This window comes from Chelonia mydas, chromosome 4 (assembly GCF_015237465.2).
Source record: "Chelonia mydas isolate rCheMyd1 chromosome 4, rCheMyd1.pri.v2, whole genome shotgun sequence".
Classification (NCBI taxonomy): Eukaryota; Metazoa; Chordata; order Testudines; family Cheloniidae; genus Chelonia; species Chelonia mydas.
Genome location: NC_057852.1, coordinates 34430155 through 34450820, shown reverse-complemented (window position 1 = coordinate 34450820; position 20666 = coordinate 34430155). Strand labels below are relative to the sequence as shown.

The 20666-nt window shown below is 39.8% G+C and overlaps 1 protein-coding gene across 2 annotated transcripts in view; it reads right to left on the bottom strand.

Moving 5' to 3' along the window:
• The window catches only part of EGF (epidermal growth factor), an 88113-nt gene that overhangs the window by 52193 nt on the left and 15254 nt on the right, over nucleotides 1–20666 (bottom strand). For both annotated transcript variants that reach the window (XM_037897047.2, XM_007054419.3), the window contains exons 3-8: nucleotides 17963–18162; nucleotides 16719–16900; nucleotides 12161–12391; nucleotides 9411–9613; nucleotides 3749–3874; nucleotides 2360–2482 (exon numbers count right to left, since the gene is read on the bottom strand). In XM_037897047.2, coding sequence (XP_037752975.1) covers nucleotides 2360–2482; nucleotides 3749–3874; nucleotides 9411–9613; nucleotides 12161–12391; nucleotides 16719–16900; nucleotides 17963–18162 — 1065 coding nt within the window. The remainder of the gene's footprint in view (nucleotides 1–2359; nucleotides 2483–3748; nucleotides 3875–9410; nucleotides 9614–12160; nucleotides 12392–16718; nucleotides 16901–17962; nucleotides 18163–20666) is intronic.

Below are 20666 nucleotides of genomic sequence, written 5' to 3'. Positions count from 1 at the left end.
AATTATGTTAATCATACCTCCATGATGCCTGATGCTTTATCCCACCTCTGTGCACTGTGTGGGGTGGGGAGGGTTCACCTTTGTTTCCTGACCAAATTAGCTAGGGACACAAAATTACTTTTGAGTTCCCACATACAGTAGGGATTTAGGTGTTCATATTCCCAAGTCTTACACTCAGCAGCTTGATCTCCCTCACAGAAATGGGTGTAGAGGAACTTAGGCTCGGATCCTCAATGATTCCAATGGAAATTAGGAACCCAATGGGCCTCAGATACTATGGTGAGTATGAGTGTGGTAAAAGAACCTACGTAGAGCAGAACAGAATAGAATCATGGCGAGGAATAAAAACTAAAAGAAATATGTGTGTGGCCAAATGCCATCTTGGCTGGGCAACTCTAAATGAATGAAACTATGACTAAAAAATTAGACCAATCAAACATAAATAAAACACTGTTGAAATTACTTGATTGATCCAGATCAGTTACTAAAATGCTTCTAAAGACCTGGAGTAGCAAAAAGGGAAATTTTAAAACGATATCCCATTAGACCAACTGATTGGGAATATATGAGCTTGTCAAATTCATAACCCTGCAGAGAAACAAATCTAGAAAAGTGTGTCATAAGGAGATCGTTTCACATCACAGCCAGAAGATATGAAGGGTCTAACACAAGGATAATATTACACAGAAAAACAAAAAAAGCAGAATTCCTAACCTTTCGAACTACAAAGGTTATGATCAGAACATCAATTTATAGAAGATATTCCAAGAAAAAGAAGGTTTCAGAGTAGCAGCCGTGTTAGTCTGTATCCGTAAAAAGAAAAGGAGTACTTGTGGCACCTTAGAGACTAACCAATTTATTAGAGCATAAGGTTTTGTGAGCTACAGTGAGCTGTAGCTCACGAAAGTTTATGCTCTAATAAATTTGCTAGTCTCTAAGGTGCCACAAGTACTCCTTTTCTTTTTTCAAGAAAAAGAAATTATCCTACTTCCCATTTTGATATATCAGAGCATATTGGATACTTACTCCAAGAGTACACATTATATGTATTTCATATAACATAAATACTAGAAACTGTAAGATGTGAATCTATAGAAATGATTGGCTCAGCTTCACAATGATATACGTCAGAAAATGACAATCTTTCTATCTCTGGGGAATGAAATTGAGGTATGATTTCAATTTTCATGCTTTGGGGATATATTATTTCCATTATTAATCAACCATAGGAATCTAAATTATGTCAAACATTATGGTTCATTGTACTATCTGCAAGCTGTTTTAATCTGGATAAGCACACAACATATGTTTATATGGCTAAGAGTATTTGGCATCTTTCCTACCCACATATGCTATGTTCTAAATACATGTTACTTGTTGTCTTATATTAGGGTTATACCACCTATAGAATACCTCAGTAAATGGAAAATAATACCTCACTAAATAAAACAAAAATCAATCAAAAAGAGATTTCTTGGATATAATCACTTCTGTACATGGCCATGAGAAGTGAGAGCATGTTGTAATTTAACCTAACTGCTAGAAATGTTTGTCATTTTCCCAAAAATCATCTCAAAGTTGCTATCATTTGAAAAACTCTTCAGGAAAAGTTCTCCAAATAAGTCAGGAGTCCAAAGTCCACAAGACTCCTACCTACCCACACAAGTGAAATCTCTGTGTGCATGTTGGTGAGTTTTATATTATTTTATATGATTACCTTAATTATCATTATCTCAAAATGGATACTCTCTCAGGTTATTCTTAAAGATCTCTTTAAGATCAAGCAAGATAAAAAAAAATCACTACCTCCTACATTCTTTACCTTATATATTGCATTGTGATATTTATCACCACAATGTTGCAAAAACCCATTGTCAACATTGCAAAACTATATACACAGTGAGGGATGGGAGAACTCCAAAAGTTGAGGTTCATAGCTTGGAACTGGTTCAGGTAAACATCCTAGGATTTGGATGCTTAGTTAACTCCTGTAGGCTCCATGAGGCTCACACTTGATTATCCATATGTAATTTATAGTTGGTGCTTAATTTGTAATGAAAGAGGTGCCAGGGCTCAAGCAATTCTTTTTACATTCATAAGTGGAACAGCAAGCTCAGAGGGGCCAGGGCTATGAACTGCCAAGCGTAGAGGTGCCGTGGGGCTCAGCCCTGGCACAAATTAAGCACCGTTTATACTTCCTCAAACATGACCTCTAAATTTGGTTCACTGGGTCTAAGCTGATGTGATTACACATTAAAGGGCCGGAAGAGAGACATGTAGCAACACTGGAAACACTAGGTTTGTGTAAGTGAGGATTCCAGGATCAGTCCTTAAATGTTTGTGTATTGCAGCTACTTACCATGACATGTTTTTCTATCAGGCAGCAGAATAAAACCTCGTGGGCATGTACAGTAATACGAGCCAGGGATATTTACACATCCCAGAGTGCAGCCGTGGTTCCAAAAAGCACATTCATTGACATCTGACAAGAGAAACAATTGTATGATAGAGTAGGGTCATTATATATTCAATACATGCAAGGTCATGGATTAATAAAGCAAAGTAACACAAAGTTCAAGAACACGTTTCAGAGTAGCAGCCGTGTTAGTCTGTATTCGCAAAAAGAAAAGGAGTACTTGTGGCACCTTAGAGACTAACCAATTTATTTGAGCATAAGCTTTCGTGCGCTACAGCTCATTTCATCGGAATGCATCCGATGAAGTGAGCTGTAGCTCACGAAAGCTTATGCTCAAATAAATTTGTTAGTCTCTAAGGTGCCACAAGTACTCCTTTTCTTTTTGCAAAGTTCAAGAAGAAATTCTTATTTAGTTGTTCTACTGAAGATAGGATATTTCATTTTGTCAAATATGCTGGTCTTAAACTATGAAAAACAAGCTTGTAGAGTTCAGTCAAACAAGCTAGTTACTGTACTGATTTATAATTATGAAGGGTACAAATTTTAAGTGCCTAAGGGCCAATTCTTTTAACGGTCTTTAGGTGTCTCAGCGACTCAGGGCAAAATTTTCAAAGCACCTTAATGATTTAGGATCCTAAGTTCCACTTTCTAAAGTGATTCAATTTTATTTCAATAGGATTTAGGCACCTAACCTGCTTAGACACTTTTGAAAATCCTACTAGGCACCTATTTACATCTTTAAGGGCCTAAATACCTTTATAAATTTGACTCCTGAGTGATTAGTGTGCTTTTATAAATTTTATCCTAAAACAAGTTTTACAAATTAAAGAAAAAAGTTCAAAGAAAAATACTGGACTGTTTAATTTGGATTAAAACAAGTGAGGTAAAATTTTGAAAAGTAACAGGTTTAGGATCTTGAGTAACTTTTGAAAATGTGACTGAGGTGCCTACATCACTTAGGCACGTTTTGACCATTTTACCCTTGGAGTTCGATTCATTTGAATTCTTATAAGCATACAAAATTATGCACGCTTATCTGAACATCATTTGACTAATCCAAACTGAGACTGCAACATTTCACAAGAATAGACTTTCTTGTGGTATTTTGGTACTTCTGCTTCTAGACTCAATCAGAACCCGGACACAAGAAAATGAAATATGATAAGGGAAAAAAAAGATAGTAAACTGGAATTTTACAATTCCAAAGATAGTAAACTGGAATAAACAGAACCTTCAAAAGAAACATAATTCAAGATTTGAGAAAAGGTAAAAGTGTGGGAGAAAACTTATCCAGCTGCCCCATCCATCCCATGTTTTGAATCCATATATTACCTTCACAGTATTGCCTACTTCTACTTAAAACAAATCCATCTGAACACTTGCACCGATGGGTCTTGGAGTCATCCCTGCAGATGCTTCTCTTGCAGTTTTCTTTGTTCAAATGGCAGGATCTGTGTTCTGGAAGAGTAAATGTTTTCTAGGATGGAGATTGATTTATAAAATATAAAATTCAGCTTTACATACAGAACCTGATTTCATAGTCCCTTCTCATGTGGAAGTCCCATTGATTTGAAAGACAGTTTCATACATGGAGCTACTGCACAATCAGACCCATGATATTCATTGAGAAAGAAGGACACAAGCATCTTTGATCTCCTCCTCCAAATCCTGCCTCAAAACCCATTCACCATGCTTTCCACCAATGATTTCCACCTTGGTGTTGTCTACTCATTAATTAATTATATTATTTATTATTATTATTATTATTATTTGCATTGTGGTAGTACCTAGGAGCCCCGTTCTGGATCAAGACCACGATGTGCTAGGCACTGTACAAACATAGAACAAAAAGATGATCCAGGCCCCAAAGAGTTTACAATCTAAAGCTTGCCTTGCCTCAGTCTGTCTTTTAAAACAGCAAAGGAGTACTAGTGGCACCTTAGAGACTAACCAATTTATTTGAGCATAAGCTTTCATGAGCTACAAGTGAGCTGTAGCTCATGAAAGCTTATGCTCAAATAAATTGGTTAGTCTCTAAGATGCCACTAGTACTCCTTTTCTTTTTGCGAATACAGACTAACACGGCTGCTACTCTGAAACCTTTTAAAACAGCAGAACTCTTGTTGTATAAACTGACATTTGTATTTGTTTTAACTTTTATTGCTCCTTTCCCGACAGTCTTCCTTTGTTACTTTCATGTTCTATGTTTGTACAATTTAGACTATAAAAATTCTTTGGGGAAGGGACTGTGAAGACATCCAAGATTACGGTGCTATGTGTATGTTTAGTATTCAATAATCATTATAATAACTAATGTGAAGCTTCTTTAGTGAACAGAGAATAAAGCCTACTAAGTGGGATCACCTTAGAAACAGTAATAATACTCCGGATGCCCTTTAAAGACCCCTGAAATTCTTCCAGACAGTCCAGGGAGCCACACTAGTAATGGAACCCATGTGCAGTTTATCTGGATATTGCTTTGTGATATTTAAAGTAGCTGAAGAAGTTGATTGTTTGTGTACTGAGATTGATGTTAATATCTAATAGTGTAGGGTGCCTCTGCCAAAAGTTAAAAATACACTTAATTGAAATAAACCCATCAACTAACCAACCAGAACAAAACAACTCCCAACTATATTTATCCTCATGCTAAACTCCTCTCCTCCAAACAACCCCCAAAGTCCCCACTAAAGCACGCACTGACAGTCAACAAACAGAGGTTATTTTGGACTTTTACTCCAAGGGTCCAGCTAGAGTGCCTCCACCCATCACAGTTGTGGCGGAAAGGCCTGGGAGGAGGGAAGCGGGATCTCCAGTATGTAGGCTCCAAGTCTAGTTAGTGTGTACTGTATTCATCTGCCAATTCTAAGGAAATTCCTTCTCTTTAAAGTTTTGCTTCTTCTAGTGGAAGGCTATTTTAATCCTGCCAGTTAAGAGCAGAGATGCTCTGGGCTCTAACTTGTGCTTCTTTTCAGTCATCTCCACAAACTAGGAAAATAACCTCATCATCATTTTTGACTTGTAAAATCAAGTCAGCAAGCTACTGTCTAAAAATGAAGCTCCTTGTGCTCCAAAAGGAGAGTGGGGGAAGGCTAAAAGCCATGACTGTGTAGGATCATTTCTGGCCACCTGCCAACACAGGTACTTCCCGGAGGCATCAGGAGAAGGGGCAGAACTGGTTTGGCGGAAGACCCATGGTCGACAGTCAGAGGCTCACAAGATGATTTTTGTTGGTTTGCAAAGTCAGAGAGTGAGACTCATCTGAGCCAAATGCAAAATGATCCCTAAACCAGAAAAGGATTGTCTGCATCTGTGATCCACTTTGCTGTCTCCACCTATCTGCCCACATACAGAAAAGTGGTCCCTTTACAAAGGGCTTATCACCTTGCCAACAGCGTGTACGATATTGCATTCTGTTTCATATGCTAATTATCATTTTATTGCTCTCTGTTGTTTATAGATGGCTAATAATTAATCATCTACTTTGTTCTGCTGCCTGGACTTCATGGAACATTTGCGGTGAATTCTCTTCCTTGTCACGTTCATTGTCACTTTGAAGGATGGGGATTCGTTTACCTTATCTACTGTGCGCTACTTATGATGAGACCGTAAAAGCGGCAAAGAGTCCTGTGGCACCTTATAGGCTAACAGACGTATTGGAGCATGAGCTTTCGTGGGTGAAAACCCACGTCGTCAGATCAGGCAAAGCATAGCTGTACTGTTGTTGCTGCTGCTGAAGATTAGTATGCAACCATCCCCACCCACACACATGCAGCAAACAACCCTCATGTCACCACACAGGTGAGAACGTACAAGAGAGCTCGTTCACGTGCCCTCTTTCCAATTCACCCTCTAAATTCAACCACATGGAAAATAGCCTAACAATTGTATTTCATATGTTTTATTCTGCCCAGCCATAATATGGAAAGTGCTGGCCAACTGGTAGAAAGGCACATCAAGAATTACTATTTAATCAAATATGAAAAGGGTTCTTGGTTCAGGTTTGGTTGGAAGTGTCAAAATTTGAGCTGCTTGTCTCAAAGAGATTAGCAACACTATACACTGCTTCCAGTGGACTTTTGTAAAAAAAATATCATGGAAATATTTCTATTGGTCTCATGAATGAATGAATCATATAGGCCATTTTCTTCACCATGTCTGCTTTAAGGATCAATGGGATATTCAGAACCACTGAAAATCAAAAGATTTTTATTTAGGTGTCTATATATGGATTTAAGAACCTAAATTTAGATACCCATATTTGAAATGCTTGACTATAAAAGCTAAAATTGGAGCTAAGTTTTGCCTGACACTAGTATCCCTTTAAACAGAACAGTATTTACAGGGGAAAAAAGATAATTAAAGGAGAAATCAGTCTTTGAGATGTTAAGACAACGCTGACAGTCTATAAACCGTAAGTAGAAGTGGCAAGTATTCCAGAGGGGTTATACATTTATCAGCAGCTGAATCTGAAGCTATTTACCTCAGATTCTTTATCATGTGGGAAGAACACTTCCACCTTTCACACTTTGCCCCACAGAACAAAGTTGTTGCATCAGAAGGTTGTGGTATTTACATCATGACATTGTGTGAGTACATTGCCTCGAACCCAAAGCCAAATTAATGTCCTGTTAGTTGTGAAACAAACAGTCATGACAAGCTCAAGACTGTCCTGTGAAAGAAAAAGGGGATGATAGTGGAGGACCTCTCCCAAGCAAGGCATTAATCTAGTGAAAAAAGCCTGCAACATATAACCCAAATTTGATCTTTGGCAGGAATTGTAGCAGTTAAATATTTCCTGTCAGGTTCTTTTCTACCTGAGGAGAACTTACTTGCCATCTGTGTTATTGTTTTAAATAAGGTTTGATCATTCACATTTAATGCTGTGTTGCAACAAACATTGACTTAGCCTCTACAGGGCGCCTACATGCTCTCATCTCCAGATTGCCCTGTTGTAAGATCCCCTATAAATCTCATTTGTACTCGGGGCTAATTAACCTTCTCAATCCTGGTTCTTGGGCTAGATAAGCTAAGCGATGCACATGTAAAGTCCAAAAGGTTCATCTGGATTGGGCAAGGTAAGCTTCTTTTTCTCCCCATGTATTATAAGAAGCCATTTGGGAGAGGGAAAAAACGCATTACAAGCACTACTTACTTTCATGCTTCTACCAAATTATCCTTGCAGTAAAGCTACAGACAGCATGGTGCACTTAAAAACATTGACAATTTATCCACTAAGAAAAGCGGGGGAAAAACCCTTTTTCAGTTGAAAAGTGGACACTGAAAAGCAGTATATACTCTTTGGGGAAAAGGCGGGGGAGAATACATTTAAGCTCCGATGAGAAGAGTAAAAGCAAAGTGTCCAGAATCAATAAGCTTTACATTATGTACTTTGCCTCAAGGGAATGCTTATAACCCAGCTGACATCCCCTGGCATTCATTGTGTCAGCAATTATGAACTAGCCCGTTTCTTCTCCCCCCACCCCTTCCACATGCAGACACACCCTATTGGTCAATACCAGCTCAGGATTTAGGAGAAATTATGCAGTACCTTCCAAACTTGGGTCAACTAGTTGCATCACGCTAAGCAATATGCAGACGCTTCACCCTCTGACCCACACCTACCCTGGTCCGGTGGCTGTGTGTGTGTTTTTTCAAAGGGAATGATTCAGTCCGCCAGGTTCAAAGTGATACGTTGTACAGAGCAGTGGAAAAATCTCTGAATAAACGGACAGGCTCCTTAAGGTCATGGCTGTGTGTTTTGTTGTCATGCAAGCACTTGCCATTCGATTTTAATTGCTAGCATCCCTGCTGCAGCAGAATAAATGCTTGACGTGAAAATTAAATATTTCCACAGGCGATACCTCTTGAAGATCTTGGTTTCTACCACGCCATGGTACTCTCCAAGGGGAGAGTGGGCCCAAATATGGCATCGGATGGAGTGAAGGGAGACGAGGGTCAATAGAAGGACAAGAGATATGGGGTAGTTTCCAAGTTATGTTTCAAGAGGGGTTTTTTTACATTATAATTTTTGTTAAGAAATACTCTGTGTTCCTCACCACCTGAGTCGCTCAGAATCACATGGTTCTTAACCTTCCATGGGAGCTGTGGAATTACGATAGTACGCTCTCAGGTGCCTGATTCTCCACTGTCCTGCACTTTGTACAAAAGAAGTGCAAAATGGCACTGCATCTCAATAATAACCATTCACACCCAGTTGGATACGAATAAATGACTACACAAGGGGCAAGACAGTGGAGAGTCAGGCCCCGTTTTTTTTCCTCCTCTCCGGGCATTTATAGTGCACCCACCACTGTGGTATTTAGGTGCCATGTTGCAATAGTGGGGATCCCTTCACCTATATTCATCTCAGATCCCACAGTAAAATACCCATGGTGTGGTCACACTTTGAGGTGACTTACTGTAAATCACACAGACTCACGCTTCTTATTTAAAAGTTTCTATTGAAATTCCATATCAGTCCTAGGGTAAACAGTGTGACCCTTAATCCAGTTACTTCAGAGTGGGACTGAGACATACATACATCTTATTGGTTGGAAATTTCATACATTTCTCGGAACAACTTAGGACTGATAGCAAGGTTTTCAATTATGCCTTAGAATGAAAGGTCCACGAGGGGACAGGAATTGAGGAAGTTAGCCTAGAAGGGGCGTTGCCAAGATGTATGTTTGATATACTTAGGGATATGCGTGCACACACACACACACACACACAAAGAAATTAATTCATGTGGATGTTCCTCATTCGTAAATTAATAGAATTAGGATTGTTCTCTGTGTACTTCCTAACTGAAGCTCCTGTTAAAGCCATGCATATTGAGTGAAACCCTGGCCCCAGTGCAGCCCATGGGAATTTTGTCATCGACTTCAAAAGGGCCAGAACTCTTGCTGAAGAAAATTCCATCCTGAAAAATTAAATGGAGTGTGTGACAATATTCTTACACACATAAGAATGTCATTATTTGGTGACTTACCAAAATCTCGAGCATCTGTTCTTGCACCAGGCTGTTTAAATGGATGCACCACTTTTACTTCAGCAGGTGGCAAAAATGATGGTTTCAGGCTGAGTGTGACTATAACTTTTCCTGTAAATTTATTGGCTCTCTGGATCGTGCCACTTTTCGGCTCTGAATAGTAGAAGTACTCAGTAAACAGAGATATGCCAAATAAACGGTGTCTGGAGTGGAGAAGAAATAACAAACAACATTTGGTTTCATCCCTATTTAATCATTTGCTTAATGGCTCCTGAAAACATGGAACATCTAGATCAACCATGTTTGCTTCAGATACCCTGACGTACTTTTTAATCAGAAATTGAAATCTGTGAACACGTGATTGAATGGTTTGTGAGGTATGGTATGACCGTGGAAATGTCACTATGGACACAATATACTGTTGTTCACAACACAGCACACAACATATTGCAGATACAGTGGGGCCAGCCAAACAATTACTAACAGCTCCTGCAGCTTGAGTGACTAGTTGACCAGGACTGCCCTGTTTCACAGAGAAAGTCCTGGTATTCTGGCTAACTCTATTGAGCCCATGGTTTAAAACAGACAACACATTATGCCATGTGCCTTTGTGGAAGGAACCATGCCTGTTAAGCATCCCCATTTCTTTAGGAGACTACTGATTTCTAGCACCCTCAGCTGGGTTCCTGAGCCTCTCAGGAGCAAGAGAGAGGCTAGAAACGCTGCATAGATGGCTAGTAAGAGCAGTATGCTGGTTTCCATTTCCCAGAACATACACATGGGGAGGAAGGAGGAGACTCTGCCCCTTCCAGAGCTCAAGGGAAAATAATTTTTCCCCTGAGAACACAGGGAAACTCAAAGGAGGAAGTAGGGAGCTAGAGAGACTGGGTTGATGGGATGTGGGTAAATTCAATGGGAGCAACTGATAGAGATTTGACAGTGTGCAGGGAAACTTAGATTTTATGGAAATTGTATGCAAATGAGATGACACATACTGAAACATACAATTAGGTGGCACTTTATTTGCATAAAACCTCCCAATTTCCAGACCTACAGTCTTAACAGATATGTTTTATGGACCAGACACAGGGCAGTTGATACAAAACACAATTCTGCGAAGGCAGGTTGTCTGAGGAGTATATCATATATACCAGGATGTGATAAAACCTTGTCTACAACAGAGAATTGTACCATTGCAACTTCCATTGGTGTGGCTGTATTGATGTAAGTTGCAGTGATGCAGGGCATCCATAGTAGGCATCCTTTTTTCAAGTGCATTATTGCAATCTGTCCACACAGTAATCCTGTACCATTGCAGAAGCACTAGGGGCCAGATATTTAAAGTGCAGATAGGCACCTAGTAGGATTTTCAAAAGTGCCTGAGTGCCTAATTCTCAAGTTCCATTGATTTCAAAATTGATTGAAACTCAATGGGAGTTAGGTGCCTAGGTTCTTTTGAAAATTCCCACTGGGTGCATATCTGCATCTTTAGGCACTCAAATACATTTAATAATCTAGCCCCTAGATAACAATCCCACAGTTCCTAGAAGATCCCCAGGACTGGGCCTTAATACAGGAGATATAGACTTTCTAAAGTCCACTGTCCTGGTCTTTCTTCCGCAACTCTTAAAATGTATGCAAAAGGAGCTCAGTCTTGTACAGCTCCTAAAGTGTCCATCATTCGAGGGCATTAACCCTTCTCAGGAAGTGAACAGGATGGCAGAGGGGGCAGGTATTGTACTATTTGACTGGAACACAGGATGGGGAGGACTGATATACCAGGGCCCATGGGGGACAGTTGGTACTGAAAGAGGGGATTTTCCCCTAGCATCTTGAGGTCTATAGGTGAAGGGAACCATTCCTGAGCACCTCCTACACTGTGTAGAGACAGATCTTTGCTTATACAGACCTCAGGAAGAAGCCATTGGAAGGGTAAAAGGAACATTCTGGTACAGTGCTGGCAATTACAGGAGAGCAACTGGCAATTACAGGAGTGCAACTTTCTATCCATGTTGCAGTCAGTTCATTACTGCAGAGTGACCTGACACAGAATGCAACAAAAACGAGCCTTGCTCCAAGCAAAAGCAATGTGTACAATTGCAAGCACTCTTGTGTGTTCAATGTCACAAGTGCTTGTAATGCCAAAATTCTCTAGTATAGATAAGGCTTATGATGACCGTTGATGACGGAGACACTCATTGTCACTAGTTCTGTTTCTCTGGAAATGACCAGAGCAATAAAATCAGCAGAGAATTGGACAATGTGTAGATCGAGTGCTGCCAGGGTCAGGAAAGCCTCCAGATCCAGCAGCTGAAGAGGACAGCAAGATTGTATATGACTATCAGCCAGAAGAGGAAGACAAGACATGATTGGTGGTCTGAGCACAGGCTGGAAGCCCACACTCCTGAGTTCTCCTCTGAGCCCACCTGCTGTGACCTGTGGCAAATCAATTAACTTCTTTGCCTCAGTTTCTCCATATATAGGAAGGAGCTAATAATTATACATACCTACTTAACAGGAGAGTCCTGAGGATTAATGAGTTGTCCTTTGCTAAAAGCTTTGAAGATGAAAAGTGCCAAGGAGGAGGAGTATTCAGACAGCAATGAAAATGGGTTGTTTATTCTATTTTCCTATCATCTTCTGAAAATGTTGTGCCATTTTGTCTGTACTTTACAATCTTTATTGTTTCCAGACTCAAAGAAGAAGGGGAAGAGTTTAGTTTCCTTCTATCCAACACAGAAAAAACTTACCGGGCAGAATGTTTGGGCAAATGTATAGAGCCACCATTATAGTCACATGATCCAATGCGTGAAACATCTTTCTCACTATCATACTGGATCCAAAAGAGTCTCATGTCAATAAAATCCAATGAGATGGTCTTTATTTTTTCTGTGGTCCTCAAAACACTTCTCATGTCAGTTCCATCAAGGATTGCTCTGTGAACGCTAGAAAGAGCACCATCTGAAGACCAAAATAAAAACCTAAAGACAAAAATGAGTCATATTTTGAAAGAACTATTTGCAAGATCGTGCAGCAGCTGATGCGTATTATCTGTTATTAACCTCCCTTTTTTTCAGTATTCATTTTTATCACAGTATTCCCAGAACCGAAACGTCTAATTCAAAAGTTGAGTAATACCAAGATATCTAAAAAGAAAAGGAGGACTTGTGGCACCTTAGAGACTAACCAATTTATTTGAGCATAAGCTTTCGTGAGCTACAGCTCACTTCATCGGATGCATACTGTGGAAAGTGTAGAATATCTTTTTATAACAAAGTGTGTGTATAAAAAGATCTTCTACACTTTCCACAGTATGCATCCGATGAAGTGAGCTGTAGCTCATGAAAGCTTATGCTCAAATAAATTGGTTAGTCGCTAAGGTGCCACAAGTACTCCTTTTCTTTTTGCGAATACAGACTAACACGGCTGTTACTCTGAAACCAAGATATCTGTTGCATGAAGGAAAAGTCAGATATGCAGAAACTGGCTACCAGAAACAGAATGTTTACAAAATACCCTTCTTCAATACTTATGCAGTATCACTTGAAAGTCCATAAAAGATACAGATCTAAGCAGATTTGAGTCTTGCTCTTGACATACTGATGCCATTATCCTTTACATCTCTTAAAGAACTTTGAGACTTGCAAGCTTCAAGACTCTCTGTCATTTAGGCAAATAATTTTAATACATTTGTTGCTTATCAGAAACATTTTTAAAAATACCTTTCCTGCTTGTATTTTTTTAAAAGACTGCAGATGTATCAGAAGTGTCAAGTCTAGTCTCCCCTGATTTTGCTGGAGGAGCAGTTGTGGGTCTGAGAGTTTACATGTTGGGAGCTCTCTCACTTTAATTGAATGGGTGACCATAATTTCTCCAAAATGTTCATTAGCTATTGGAGTTAAATAGATGTTAACAATTACAAATAAAAAAGAAGTTTTATAAACTCTGACTAAAAATGGCCCCTGCACTCAGTTCTTAGCTTTCTGCCTCTTGCTCCCCATAATATCATAATTTCACAAGGTCTTCAGTCACTACAGATTTCAGAGTAACAGCCGTGTTAGTCTGTATTCGCAAAAAGAAAAGGAGTACTTGTGGCACCTTAGAGACTAACCAATTTATTTGACCATAAGCTTTCATGAGCTACAGCTCACTTCATCGGATGCATACTGTGGAGACTTCCAGAACAGACAAGATCTGAGTGTTTAATGTATAGGTTAGCAGGAAAATATTTTCCCCTTTATTGTTTTTCTTTATATATAAAAAGTAAATATGGCAAACACCTTATTTTACTCCTTTTTGGGACACCTTTAAAATAGGAAATAAGTTTGGTTACTGCGTTGTATCTTTTACCAACTGGTGACTGTCCAGTGGCAAGCATTGTAGAGCTAAGATTCAGTTTATCAATTTTTTTTCACATTTAAAAATGTTTTCAAGGGAACTGGATGGCTGAGAGAATTAGGTAACAAGACACTAGAAACTCCCCAAGGAGGATCCAGTTTAGTAGTGACCAAACATTGTTTCCAAAAGTGAGTCATGATCTAGCAACACCCTTGTTGACTCTCCCCAGCAGAGAGGACGGTATTGTCCGGGAACCTCTCACTCCTACAGGGATGCCTCCAAGTCAGGGAAAAGGCATATAACTGGGGAAAGCCTGCACTGCTGATGCCTATGTTGTACCTCTTCTGTGGATAAATACAGCTCTTCCATTCCAAGCAATTTTAATCCAGAATCTGTTTTACAGGCACTTAGCTGAAAAATACCATTTCTACTATTTTATTGATTTGTTTTAATCTAAATGTTAGGGCATAGTCAAAATGTGACCTTTATCCTGCAAACACCTATGCATGCCCAATGAGATTATTCACTTGTGCAAAATTACTTGTTCTCCTTGAGGTTTGAAGGATCAGGGCCAATATTTGCCAACACCTGGCTTGGCCACACTTCCTCCAACAATAAATGGATAGTTGTTTTATTTTACAGGGTTTGTTTGTTTTTTAAATTCTGTTTGCTTCTTTCTTTGTTTTACAGTTGCACACAGAAATTCCAAGTATTAGTGCATTGCTTGGCTTGATAGCACTGAAATTGTTAGACATAAATATCCCATTCAGACCAAAAGGGTCAGATCATACTGAATTTGAAAGAACTACAATGCTTCTTAAATGTACAAAATAATATACCACAAAGCCTGTGTATCATCATTATTCTTATTTATATCATGGGAGTACCCGAAAGCCCCAGTCAAGAAAGGACCTGACTGTGGTAGGTGCTATACAAATGCCATAGGAAGACTCAGTACCTTGCCCCTGGAAGCTTACAATCTAACTGTTGTGGTATGTGCTAAGTCAATCGGAGATTATTAACTACAGATGAAAAACTGTTTTAGTAAGGACAATACGAGGTTGCTACTATTACAATTTTCAAACACGGCAATAATCATCGTTCGCTCTTTTATAGTACTGGTTATCTCAGGATACCAACATGTTTTAAAAGGTTGGTTAAATTCTATAATCTCCATTTTACAGGTGGGGAAACGGAGAAACATAGAGCAATTAAAGGCCCAGTCCAATTCACATGAACTTCCATTAACTTCAGCACAAGTTGGATCAGGCCCAAGTGACAAGTACAAGGTCACATAGCAAATTAGTGGGAGGAATTGAAACCAGATTGCCTAACTCACAATCCATTGCAGTACCCCTAGACAACAGCGCCTCCTCTTACAGATTCTTGACCATGCCTAAACTCCACACAGGAAATAGCGGAATACAGGAAAAAGTTGCTTTATTATTATTCTGTAGCAAAACCAGCCAAGCTTATTTTGAGAAAAATGTGATTATTAATTTAGCTATCATGCTGAACTTCATTACTTGAGAGTTGTACACATTTTCAGGAAGCTATATTTCTTCTTAGTTTCTGACACTGCATATGTTTGTCCCTCTGGAAATTAATTTACCGACTGCTTGACTTCACTATATTAATATTAAAATAGCACCATCAGGACTTTCAGACAAGCAGAATGTGCTAAAATATAAAAATGATACATAAGAAAGTAGACTTCTAGGAGGATCTAAACAGTTTATTAATAGCTAACTAGCCTGACACGACAGCATGTGAGTAATGCTTTAAAATAAATCCCTAGTTGATCACACATAGGTGTATATATACACCTTAGTCTGTCCGCAGAGTTCATAACAGTTTAGCAAATATATTTCCATTATTCCATTCATAAAATGTTTCTACGTGGCTTTAGGCTGAAAGGGTACAAGGACTTGTGAGAACTTCCAAATCGGTAAATGTGACATTCAGTACAGAAAACAAATAGTCTGGTATTCAGCTTTTCAAATCATACTCAAATGGCAACCCTGTGAGGAATATAGATATTGTTGGTTAGCATGAAAAGAAGGTTAATGTATAAGTGCAAAAGAGGAGGACACGTGAGCCTTAACATTAAAATGTCTCAACAGCAGCGATGAGTGGCTTCATTATAAATTAAAAGTGCCAACAAAAATATTTTATTGCCATATCAATATGGAGTACCTCAATGTCTCCTCCACTGCTATTTTAAACATTACCAATGAAAGAGCTTTGCACAGTCAAGAGAAGTCAGCACAGAGTATTCAGGGTGATGATACAAATACAAATATCTCTTCAGAACAGCCAGATCTCCCTGCGTGGATGCATCTATGAATGGCTCTCTGTGTAAATGGTTTTGAGCCTAGAGAAGCTCCCTTATCAAGTCTAAAACACTAATATTTATAGTACGGTAACAACAGTCATTAGCTTTGTAACCGATATTCAAGCTGACCAAAATCGGAGACAAACATAATAGAAAGAAGGGAACAAAGAAAACCACTATGGCATTAGTTCTTCTCTAAAAGTCACCTACTTTTAAATAAGTACTATATGCCTAATTCAAATGATGTTATAGATTGGGGCTTCTCAGCATTTTCAGCCATCATTCCTGCTTTACCAAATGAAGATCAAGCTCATTCCCCTTAAGTCCTCCACCTCCATCAACTGAGGCCTCATTGGATCCTTCCCCGACAGTCAAAAACCTCCTCATTCCTCTTCCACCTGGCTAAGTCCACCTTGATGAACTAGGGGGGTCAGTCTCTGTGTTGGTCTCTGGTATGCTGCTGCCTCCTGCCACCCTATTTATCTTTATTGTGTTCTTGGGGAAGTTGTAACAATCACTTGACATTTGATCAACACACTGTATGCAAGCTGTTCTGTTAGCCTACAAGAAGCCATCAGAGCATTTGGTTTATTTTTAGACTGAGTCAAAGAACTTATAAACCCAAGCGGAGTTACCTTTTCCCAGGGTCAACAGCAATACTTGTGGGATGACCTAAGTCTTTTAAAAGGACTCGGGAATTGTTTCCATTCATGTCAGTTGCTTCAATAGTTGCTTTCCGGTGGTTGGCCCAAAGAATATCTTGATTTATCCAGTTGATGGCAAACCCCGAAACACCATTTTCAACATAGCGTAGTCTCTGTAAACAGAAATTAAAAACATAAAAAAACAACAACCCAAATTACCATCCTAAAGTTGTCACCAAACAAAATAGTGACCTGCAAACACACTGAGGCTTCCATTTAAATCCATTGGCTGGCCTCTTTTTAATAGCACCACAGAGACTGGATTTCCTTGCTTGCTCTTTAATCACCTTGATTTGTGCTGCATTTCTCCCCTCCTGTCACCTACATCTTTAAGTGCAAACCATTGAGTTAAGTCATGCTAAGCAAGGATGAGCTGTTCTCAAATGAAAATAGATCACATCAGGCAGAGGTATCCCAATGTTGCCCAGATTTTCCTTTTACCTAAATTTATCTTGTATTTCCTAAGCTATAAAATATCCATTCACACACTGGAAAAAGCCCTAATCCTTCAAGTTCATACATGCAGGATAAGTCAGTGAGGCTGCATGTAGACACAGGAGTTCACCTGTGAGGAGTTCATTGTAGTCCACTGCAGAACTGGCAGCATCTCGGGTTCTGGAAGTGCTGAAGTTCCTTTGTCTTTGCCACACAACCTTAGCCAGATATAGAGCACAGCTGTTTCTGAGCAAGAGAGGTAATGCTGAAAGGAGTGTTCTTGTAATCTTAGCTCTCAATTAGTAGTTTCAAGAAAAATGTCAGGGGAGTTACGTACATTCTCTTCATACTAGCTGTGCAAGCTTGGATTTCTGAAAAAGTCTATTTGAGAAAATCCCACAATTCCAGTGATATATTTAAAGCTGGTAGAAATTAGTACTGTCTGCGAGAACAACAAACCTAGATTAGTCTAAATTTCCTCCCCTTAGCCTTTATTCTATCACCATCCCCTCACCTTATTAAAGAGATTGTGTGTATTGTGAATGCCAGTGGGGTAGCCCACTGTACCCAGACCCCATGCCCCCCCGTTGCTGCCAAGGCTAGCGTGCCAGGGATGCACACTTACAATTGCAAATCTGTAAGCAGAAACTGCACCACTGTATCTGAAGAGTAGCCCCCTCACATCAGATTTGTCATTATGCATGGTTTCTTGGAGAATCCCATGGCAATTACCACCTTACCTCTTGTTTTGTGCCATTCAGGTACACTCGTTGCAGAAGCCCTTTTTCAGAGTCCACCCAATACATTTTCTCTTCTTTGTAATGAAAATCTATGAGCACTGATACGCCAGCATTGGCAACTAGCCGTTCGTGATTGGTCCCCTCTCTGTCAACTCTAAAGATGGCATTTCCATGGCTAAAAATTAAGAATGGTGCAGGATCTGGGGTGGGGGAAAGAAATGTGGTCATACATAGGTATTTTTCTTTCATGACACTAAATTCTTTTCAGCACTATGCCAGTCACAGAGTTGGGAAGAACTTATAATACTCATACCTCACAATGTTCTGCATTCTAAGGGTCACTGCGCATTTTAGTCCCAGAAGTTATCTGTGTTTCACACAAATTCAATGCCCCTTCGCTTTTTATTGTAGAAAGTCAATTGAATCAAAAATTACAGACTCATGAATCAGAGAACACAGAAAGAGTTGTTTACACTAAAAGACGGAATCCCACAGCATTTTAAGTTTCCTGGATGAATACTAATTTTGGTGACCCTCATTTTGGGTCTTAGTGAAACTGTGTGAGGCCACCTTTGAGCCTTAGCAGGTGAGAGGTATGATGCTACTAAATGGAAAGTCAAAATAAAGCAATTACTGAGTAAAGTCAAGATGCTCAAGAATTGAAATGCCTACGTGTCTACTAGAGCGTGCCTGTCAGAGATGAGGGCCCAGAAATCTGAAGACTTCATACAAATGATTCAACGCTTTAATCTGGATATTTGATAAATGTGGAGCTCTTTAATAACACAGACAACAGCAACTCTCTTGATAAACCTGATAGGATTGCAGCATAGAACAAACTTTAGGAACACAGGAATTCCTATGTTCCTGCTGGCTGCAGGCTCTCCCCTGAGATTTCTAGTTTCCCCTTGAGGCTCTGCCGCCAGTTGCCTTGGGCTGGGCATGGGATCTAGCTGCCTCCTGCCAGCAGATGCGGGATGCTCTAGCTGGGCTCCTGGCCCATTGCTTGGTGTTCTGGTGCTGGGGGCTCCCACTCTCCTGAGCCTAGAGAGAGATAGCAACAGCACTGACTAGCCCTGAATGGCTGCATCTGTATGGTTAGTTTCCTCCCAGATCTCTCTCTCTCTCTTTGGTTAGAGCAGCCCCAGCCCTAATCACAGAGAGACAACCAGAGAGTCTTTTCAGATCTCCACACTGGGGGATGAAGGTCCTGGCGGGAAGTAGCGGAGACTGACCAGGTCTGAGCATAGGTAGCTCATGGGAACCAGGAAAAAGCTGCACATACAGACTCATGCAGCCACTAGTTATTACCATTAATTCCCAGACACAATCCACATTAGGATGGAGTTTGGGTTGAGAGCACATCACTAATTTAGTGCTGCAAGTATCCTAAACTCAGGAAATCCAGAACTGAGGTTAAAAGTAAGGAATGGAAATGCACAGTTAGGGCACCCAAACAACCTTAACTCTGCCCTGTAGTGACATCATGCAATAGCCATATGACTTTGATTCGTACATTAGAGTATCTGTGGCCCCAGATTACATTAAACCAATTTATGGTCTTGTTAGATTTATTTTACCCTCATGGTTCCCCCTATAGGGCAGAGTTAAGGTTGTTTGGGTGCATTACTGTGCATTTTCATACCTCAACATGTTTGTGGATTTCTTTTTCAGGGATGAGGGCTTTTAGCAGAGATGCTTTCTACCCTGATAGAAAAGTATCACAATGCATTCCCAACAGCACAGCCCTAGAGGCACTAGCCAGAGTCAGAAGGGATGAGAGAGGTATGACAACCCCCTGACCATGCCCAGACAGGGCCAGTTTGGCATGTGCAGTGTTGCAAGCAGTACACGTTTCTTTTCACTCAGGTAGTACAAGCAACTGCTTATTGACTGGTATGCTGGTGAGAGAAGGGGCTTCACTATACCAATCATAATTCAGCCTTTCATTTTTTAAAAAATGTCTTGCATATCAGGCGGCTGCCTAATAATTAATTTGCCACCAAAACCACATTTGGAGGGGAAAGCAATAAAATTTCAATGGCAGTTTGTGTGCGTATGTTTAAAAGGTGTCTGAAACGGGTCAGAGCACATGAAGAGGGGAAAGATTCATGAGAAATCTATTAATAAAGTTATCCTGAAATGTGTAATATGGGTATCACTCCCATATATATTACAGCTATAATAGCCATCCAGTCACCTCTTGAGTTTAGTTTCCAATACTGCAGGGGAAATTTTAAATCCCTCAAACCCACACCCTCCCACCAGTTTGCACACATACTTTTAATATTCACAAGGATGAATAAGTACATCAGTTTTAATAATAAGTTGCATAAACTTTTAAAAAATTCTTATTAACAGTAGGCATAAGCTTTGGTTCTAAACTCAGTTGTCATAATTCCTATAAACTTGAACTGGATGTCCTCAAGATGCATAACATTTGCAAGGTGAAGGTGGACAAATAAAACTCTGTGCCTGATCCACCTCCCGTCGAGATAATGGGACTCCTTACCCCTCAAGTTTCTGAGTTTGATTCTGCTTTCAAATAGCAGGTTAGGCAGCAGTTTTTGACCACAACCCAAGATTTGGTTTACTGTTGTACAAGAGGAAGTTCACCAGCACAGTGATTTGTATCATAGGCTCTTTTGTACTTGGAGTTTTCAAGGTATTACCCAATTATAACAGCTGCTTCTAGGATGTTAGT